This window comes from Leptonychotes weddellii, unplaced genomic scaffold, assembly GCF_054177405.1.
Source record: "Leptonychotes weddellii isolate Sample4059 unplaced genomic scaffold, ASM5417740v2 HiC_scaffold_9565, whole genome shotgun sequence".
Lineage (NCBI taxonomy): Eukaryota > Metazoa > Chordata > Mammalia > Carnivora > Phocidae > Leptonychotes > Leptonychotes weddellii.
This window is the reverse complement of record NW_028067659.1, coordinates 1-8,001: the sequence shown is the minus strand read 5'-3', so window position 1 is coordinate 8,001 and position 8,001 is coordinate 1. Positions and strand designations below refer to the sequence as shown.

General features: G+C 39.6%; 1 protein-coding gene across 1 annotated transcript; it reads left to right on the top strand.

Annotated features, from left to right (window-relative positions):
- Positions 1 to 1,011: 1,011 nt before the first annotated feature.
- LOC145720045 (formin-binding protein 4-like) lies at positions 1,012 to 7,456 on the top strand. The gene is made up of 6 exons (XM_081811696.1): positions 1,012 to 1,268; positions 1,824 to 2,010; positions 3,886 to 4,033; positions 4,180 to 4,300; positions 5,897 to 6,238; positions 7,175 to 7,456. The coding sequence occupies exons 1-6, from the start codon at positions 1,053 to 1,055 to the stop codon at positions 7,418 to 7,420; spliced, it is 1,260 nt and encodes a 419-aa protein (XP_081667822.1). The 5' UTR covers positions 1,012 to 1,052; the 3' UTR covers positions 7,421 to 7,456.
- The last annotated feature ends 545 nt before the right edge of the window (positions 7,457 to 8,001 follow it).

Genomic DNA, 8,001 nt, shown 5'->3' with positions numbered 1-8,001 from the left:
GGGAACACAAGCAGGGGGAGTGGGAGAGGGAGAAGCAGGCTCTCCGCTGAGCAGAGAGCATGATGCGGGGCTCGATCCCAGGACCCTGGGATCATGACCTGAGCCGAAGGCAGACACTTAACGACTAAGCCACCCAGGCGCCCCGCATATCTAATACTTTTATGCAGAAGAATATTATGGTAATAGGCATGTGAAATTCTCTAAGGAAAAATTCAGAGTAGCCTCTGAAATTAGATTAATAGACTACTATGATACTTTATTTTATTTTATTTATTTATTTGACAGAGAGAGACAGCGAGAGAGGGAACACAAGCAGTGGGGAGAGGGAGAAGCAGGCTTCCTGTGGAGCAGGGAACCTGATGCGGGGCTCGATCCCAGGACCCTGGGATCATGACCTGAGCTGAAGGCAGACGCTTAACGACGGAGCCACCCAGGCGCCCTGTGTGAAAAAAATTTTTGAATTATTTTGAGGGGTATATTCTCAAAGATGAGATTATCTAGCTGAAAGAAACTTGAAGAGTTTTGTGGGTCTTGGTATATGTAACCAGATCATTTTCTTTTTTTAAGATTTATTTTATTTATTTGACAGAGAGAGACACAGTGAAAGAGGGAACACAAGCAGGGGGAGTGGGAGAGGGAGAAGCAGGCTTCCCGCGGAGCAGGGAGCCCAATGTGGGGCTCTATCCCAGGACCCTGGGATCATGACCTGAGCCGAAGGCAGACGCTTAACGACTGAGCCACTCAGGCACCCCAAAAAGATTTTTAATTTTAAAAATTTCTTTGTTTCATCTACTAAATCCTAATTGGCTTGCTTGTTTGAGATGGACACAAAGCAACAAATTCTAACATCAAGATTTACCATGTGCTATTTTGACAGAGTATGAGGTTCAATGATTGTGTATTTTGAGAAGGCTCTCAAGCAACTATGTGAATGATTTTATTAGCTCTAAGTGCATAATGTAATTTATACTTCTCTGTGGTAGTTCAGTGATGATTTATTTTGAGGTTATGTTCCAATCTGTATGTAAAGTAAATGTAAACTCTGAAGAACCATGTCATATTTTTTCTTGAGTACTTCCTGGGGCATACTGGCATTGTTATTATTAACATTGTTTACCATTTTGTTTCTAGGAGGTCTGTGCTTGCTTGGTGCATACGCTGACAGTGATGATGATGAGAGTGATGTTTCAGAAAAACCAGCACAGTCTAAAGAGGCAAATGGAAACCAGTCAGCTGATATTGATAGTACACTGGCCAACTTCCTAGCGGTTAGTGGTGCTTTTGTTTGGGTTTTTAGTTATTGAAGCCACTTTGGGACCTGGACCTCAAGTGGTTAGCCTACTTTTTTATCAGTCTCAGTGTTTCCCCATCTCCCTTCTTTGCCCCTTCCATCTCTCTTCTTTAGTCCCTCCCCATCACTCTCTTCTCTTTTTGTAAAGGTTGTAAGGAGGAGAAAAATGGAGAATTAAAGGGCTTGGGGAACTTTTATGTAATTGGAAGGTGAGAGTTTTGATTGGAGAAGCTGAGAACTGATTGTAGAGTTTTTTTGTTTTTTAAGATTTTATTTGACAGAGCACGTGCGCACAAGCAGGGGGAAGGGCAGGCAGAGGGACAAGCAGGCTCCCCACTGAGCAGGGAGCCTGATGTGGGGCTCGATGTGGGGCTCAATCCCAGGACCCTGGGATCATGACCTGAGCCAAATGCAGACACTTAACAACTTAGCCACCCCAGTGCTCCTAGAATTTTTTTTATGGTGATTGTCATTTCTTCAGTTTTTTGGTTTTGCGATTATTAAAGAATTTGTTAATGTTTTCATTCTAAAGGAGATTGATGCTATAACAGCTCCTCAGCCTGCAGCTCCTGTAGGAGCTTCTGCTCCACCTCCAACTCCACCTCGACCAGAGCCAAAGGAATCAGCAACATCTGCCCTTTCTTCTGCTACTTCAAATGGAACAGACTCAACTCAGACTACAGGGTGGCAATATGATACTCAGTGTTCACTCGCAGGAGGTAAGTCTGATCCTTTGATTTTTAAAGAAATCTAAAGTGCAATCTTTTTTTTTTTTTTTAAAGATTTTATTTATTTATTTGAGACAGAGAGAATGAGAGACAGAGAGCACGAGAGGGAAGAGGGTCAGAGGGAGAAGCAGACTCCCTGCCGAGCAGGGAGCCTGATGCGGGACTCGATCCAGGGACTCCAGGATCATGACCTGAGCCGAAGGCAGTCACTTAACCAACTGAGCCACCCAGGCGCCCCTAAAGTGCAATCTTTAAAGGTGTTCTAGGCATTGACATTCCCAAAGATGAAAACCCCTATCCTTTAGCCCCAGACTTTAGGATTCTGACCTTTTAAGTACACTGTTTAGAAGATGATAAGGAGGACTGTTTTCTCTGAGAATTACTAGGATAATAATTGTATCTTTTGAAAAATAATTGCAAAAAATAAAATTGCCCTTTTAACAGGTTGCAGTTTATGCCAAGTGAATAATAAAAGCCATTATTTTAAAAATTCTTTTGGGCTTCATGATATATTTTTGGACTGTCAAACTACTTTTTTAAGCCATGGTGCAAAGAGGATTTGAGGAGGAGGAGTTGGACCCCCAGGAGACATTTGACAGTGTCTGAAGATGTTTTTGGTTGTCAAAACGGGGTGGGAAATTGTTAGTGCATCTAGTGGGTAAAATCTGGGATACTGAACACTATATAGGACTGCCCCCACTATATCAAAGAATTATCTAGACCAAATGTTAACAGTGCTAAGGTTGAGGAACCTTGTTAGATTATTAATGGCTTTAGAGCTGACTTGGGATATGAGGTCAGAATTGTGGAGAAATTAGTGCTGCTTTTTTTCTTTTTTTTAAGTTTTTAATTCTAGTATAGCTAACATACAGTGTTATATTAGTTTCAGGTGTACAATATAGTGATTTAACAATTCTATCCATCACTCTGTGCCCATCATGATAAGTGCATTCCTTAATCCCCATTACCTATTTCACCTATCCCCATCCCCACCTCCCCTCTGGTAACCATCAGTTTGTTCTCTATAGTTAAGAGTCTGTTTCTTGGTTTGTTTGTCTCTCTTTTTTTTCCCTTTGTTCATTTGTTTTGTTTCTTACATTCCACATGAGTAAAATCATACGGTGTTTGTCTTTCTCTGACTTACTTGCTCAGCATTATACTCTCTAGCTCTGTCTGTTGTTGGAAATGGCAAGATTTCCTTATTTTTTATGGCTGAGTAATATTCCATAGTGTATATATACCATCTTCTTTATCTGTTGATGGATACTTGGGCTGTTTCCATAATTTGGCTATTATAAATAATGCTGCTATAAACATAGGGGTGCATATTATCCTTTTAAATTAGTGTTTTTGTATGCTTTGGATAAATACCCAGTAGTGGGATTACTAAATCATAGCGTAGTTCTATTTTTAATTTTTGGAGGAACCTCCATACTGTTTTCCATAGTGGCTACACCAGTTTGCATTCCTACCAACAGTGTAAGAGGATTCTTTTTTCTCCACATCCTCACCAGCACCTGTTTCTTGTGTTTTTTATTTTAGCCATTCTGACATGTGTGGGGTAATATTTTGTTGCAGTTTTGATTTGCATTTCCCTGATGATGAGTGATGTTGAGCATCTTTTTATGTGTCGGCCATCTGTATGTCATCTTTGGAGAAATGTCTGCTCATGTCTTCTGCCCATTTATAATTGGACTATTTGGTTTTTGGGTGTTGAGTTGTAGAAGTTTGTTTTTTTTTTTATATTTTGGGTACTAACCCTTTATCAAATACGTCATTTGCAAACATCTCCCCCCATTCAGTAGGTTGTTTTTAGTTTTGTTGATGAGAATTTTGTGTTTTAAAATTTGTTATATTTTCTTCTAGTTGGAATTGAGATGGGAGATTGGCAAGAAGTCTGGGATGAGAACACAGGATGCTATTATTATTGGAACACACAAACAAATGAAGTGACTTGGGAGTTACCTCAGTATCTTGCCACCCAGGTACAGGGATTACAACATTATCAGCCCAGGTAAGAATAGACTTGAAAAAGAAATTACCTAAGAAGGAAGTTAGAGTCTTATCTTTTGTTTTTAATATTTGCCTTCTGTTTCTCTTGCTAAGTATATATGTGTGTGTGTGTATGTATATATAGCTTTTGTTTTGTTTTGTTTTTAGTTCTGTAACAGGTGCTGAAGGTAATTTTGTGGTTAATACAGACGTGTATACTAAGGAGAAAAACATTTCTGTTTCCAGTAGTAAAAGTGGACCAGTCATAGCCAAGCGAGAAGTTAAAAAGGTCAGTTTTACAACTTCTCTCATTTGCTTATTTCAGATCTAAAGAACTTGACTGTTACTCTGGCACAGATGTAGATGCTTCTGTTGCTGTCTTAAAACCAGATGTGAAATAGAATAAACTCTGATTCTGAAAGCTTTATTTAATTTAATGTTTATGTTTAATACGTAGCATTTATAATAGTTATCCAGTTCAGTGGTTCTTTTGGAACCTTCGAATGCCACAGAGGGTCATTTTGAAGGATGTGGGAGCAGCAGGCAGGGCTTCAGATCTTCTCCACTTCAGAATAGCTCTATTTTGGGACCCCCACATAAGTGTTTTTTTTTTTGGAAAAAGATAAACTACCTTAAAAATTAAAAACTATTATTAGTAAAATGAGCATTTCTATAGTCTCATCAGTAAGACAAAGTAAGTTGTATTCTATAGTGGGTGTGTTGAATTTTAATTTATCCTGAGTTTTAAGTGATGGGTTTAAATGGGGAGTATAGTAAAACGTACTTTCAGGAGGCGCTTGACTGACTGAAGTCAGTAGGTGGAGCATGCAACTCCTGATCCCAGGGTTGTGGGTTCAAGCTCTACGTTGGGTGTGGAGCCTACTTAAAAATACACACACACACACACACTTACAGAATCATTTGGTCTTTATAACTCTAGGAGGGAAGTAGAGCAGCTCTTACCCCAATAACTTTACAAAAGTAATTTGTAAAGAAGCACTTTAAGGGGGCACCTGGGTGGCTCAGATGGTTAATTGTCTGCCTTCGGCTCAGGTCATGATCCTGGGGTCCTGGGATCGAGCCCCACATCGGGCTCCTGGCTCAGCGGGGAGCCTGCTTCTCCCTCTCCCTCTGCCTCTCCCCCTGCTCATGCTCTCTCTCTCTCTCTGTATCTCTCTGCCTCAAATAAATAAATAAAATCTTTAAAAAAAAAAAAAAGCACTTTAAGTTTAATCACACATTTCATTTTAGAATTATTTCACTTTCTTCTAAATCACTTTTCTAGCATACTGCAGAAGAGTGGAGATTTATTCAGTCATATGTTGAGTTGACAAAACTCCGATCTTACTTCATTTTCAAATTGTGCTTCTGCTAACGTGCCTTTAGACTTGGAGAATAGGGGGGAGGATATGTATGAATTCCACCCAGAACTAGATTCTAGTTCAAACGCTGCTTTCCTAAAGTAACAATGTTTGCATTATGTTCATGTAAGAAAAATGGTACAACCATATGTACTAATCTGTTGGTAGTCAGTGGTTTTTGAGAATATCCAGTGATTGAGGGTGCCTGGGTGGCTCATTTGGTTAAGCATCTGCCTTTGGCCCAGGTCACGATCCCAGGGTTCTGGGATTGAGTCCCGCATCGGGCTCCCTGCTCAGCAGGGAGTCCGCTTCTCCCTCTCCATCTACCCTTCCCCCTTGCTCATGCTCTGTCTCACTCTCTCTCTCAAATAAATAAATAAAATCTTTTAAAAAAAGATTATCCAGTGATTGAAAAATATAGTCCTTTTTGGCATGAACAAATTGAATATATATTCAGGTGAGGGTTTGGTTTTTTTTGGTCTTTTTTTTTTTTTAGATAAATGAGACTAGTTTATTCTTTATAGGAAGTAAATGAAGGAATTCAGGCTCTCTCAAATAGTGAGGAGGAGAAGAAAGGGGTGGCAGCATCACTGCTTGCTCCTTTGTTGCCTGAGGGAATAAAAGAGGAAGAAGAGAGATGGAGAAGAAAAGTAATTTGTAAAGAAGCAGAGCCAGTTTCAGAAGTGAAAGAAACAAGTACAACAGCAGAAGAAGCAGCAACTATAGTAAAACCACAGGAAATTACATTGGACAACATGGAAGACCCTTCTCAGGAGGATCTTTGCAGTGTTGTTCAATCTGGAGAAAGTGAAGAAGAAGAGGAACAAGATACCCTTGAGCTGGAGCTTGTTTTGGAAAGAAAAAAAGTAAGGTTTTGAAGCTTTTGTTATATGCTTTTCCTCCCTTATATAGTATTAGACTCTGGGATCATTGTGCTCAGTTAACTGCCATTAATGGGATTTTGTTTTTCTTAATCTTTTGTCTAGATATGTTTAAGCTTATGCAGTAAAAACTTGAACTGTGAGTTATAGTTCTTTTGGTTCCTGATGGTGCTTTTGATAGTTGACAACTAATAAGGACTGATACTGCTCTGATTTAAAGATAGCTGAATACAGTGAATAACTTTTATTTAGCTTCTTAACAAATGAGCATTGTAAATTCTTGGTGATAACTTGGTTTTTAAACCAACAGTTAAAGTACGGGTTGACTTCCACTGAGCACCTGTGGGATTGATCACATAGTTAAATGGGCCTTGTAAGATTAAGAGGAACTAATAATGTCATGTGCTTTCCTTTCAAAAAAGATGGTCCACAGGAAACTTTCCTGATCGAGAAATTGATTTTTACCTATTTTCTGCCCTGATTTTTCTTGGAAGAGTTTCATCTACTGCTACTTTGAATATGAAACAAAATCTTAATGGGTATTATAAATAACAGCAGTATCTTCTTGAAGCTTTCCCCATTTTGCAAAATTTGAAGCTATGGAGAGGGACAAGCTAATTTAGGCTTTAACTACAGTGTTCATATATTGGAAAATTTGTCTCTTAGTGGATCTCCCAAGATCCATCCTCTTCAAATCAGTATTTGTTAACTATGATCATGAATAAGCATTTACTGGATACTGATAAAAAAAATACAAGCAAAATGCTTGGCTCTGATGGGGAAATGTATTAAGAAAAACTTCCTGTCCTGAAAGGTTTTTAATTCTCATAATATGTGGTTATCACTCTTGGTATTCACAAATGCTTAAATGTTGAAAAACAGCTACTGACACTCTTAACTTTTTTGTCGTGTTCATCCTAGGCAGAGTTACGAGCCTTGGAGGAAGGAGATGGTAGTGTGTCAGGGTCTAGTCCATGTTCTGACATCAGCCAGCCAGCGTCTCAGGATGGAATGCGTAGACTTATGTCTAAAAGGGGGAAATGGAAGATGTTCGTTCGAGCTACAAGTCCAGAATCTACCAGTCGGAGTTCTAGCAAAACTGGACGGGAGACTCCAGAAAATGGAGAAACTGGTAATTCGTGTTTTACTTTAAACTTTCAGGGTTGAAAGATATAGAGTAGAAATCCTTTCCCTTTTTTGGTTCCCTCTTCAGCAAAAAGGAGGAGATAACACTTACCTTTTATGGAAGTGCTGGAAAGGAAGCTTCCTTTCACTTCTCTCCTTTTCCTACTTCACCTCTAGTGGAGGAGTAAGAGTTAAGATTTGCCATCAATTGGGTTGTAGATTCACTACTGATTGGGGACTACCTCTCCCTCAAAAACAGAAAAGCAAGATTGACTCCTCTTTTTTAAAAAATCCTGCTACAGTAGTCTTGATCTGTATTAAGCCCACGGGCTCTCCTGAGCTCATTGTTTACAGTTGGTAAGCAAGGCAGGCAAGGACCACCTCTGGCAAGCCCAGCCTCATCTCTGCTCTCTCTTTGTATACAAGTTGCCCAGCCTCTAGTTAATTGTTCAGATGGATAGGTCCTTTCATAAGGACCCAACTTATCTCTGTTCAGGGTAATGTAGAAGAGACCCTGCTGCATCTTTCCAGTCTATTATCAGAACTAGTATCTTGGGATGCCTGGGTGGCTCAGTTGGGTAGCATCTGCCTTCTCCTGAGATCATGATCCCAGGGTGCTGGGA

Excerpts from the sequence above, each read along its gene's own strand:
- LOC145720045 (XM_081811696.1), top strand. The coding sequence starts at position 1,053 with ATGTCATATTTTTTCTTGAGTACTTCCTGGGGCATACTGGCATTGTTA. Across the intron at positions 2,011-3,885 it reads TCAGTGTTCACTCGCAGGAG|TTGGAATTGAGATGGGAGAT; the intron begins GTAAGTCTGATC and ends ATTTTCTTCTAG. Across the intron at positions 4,301-5,896 it reads CCAAGCGAGAAGTTAAAAAG|GAAGTAAATGAAGGAATTCA; the intron begins GTCAGTTTTACA and ends TATTCTTTATAG.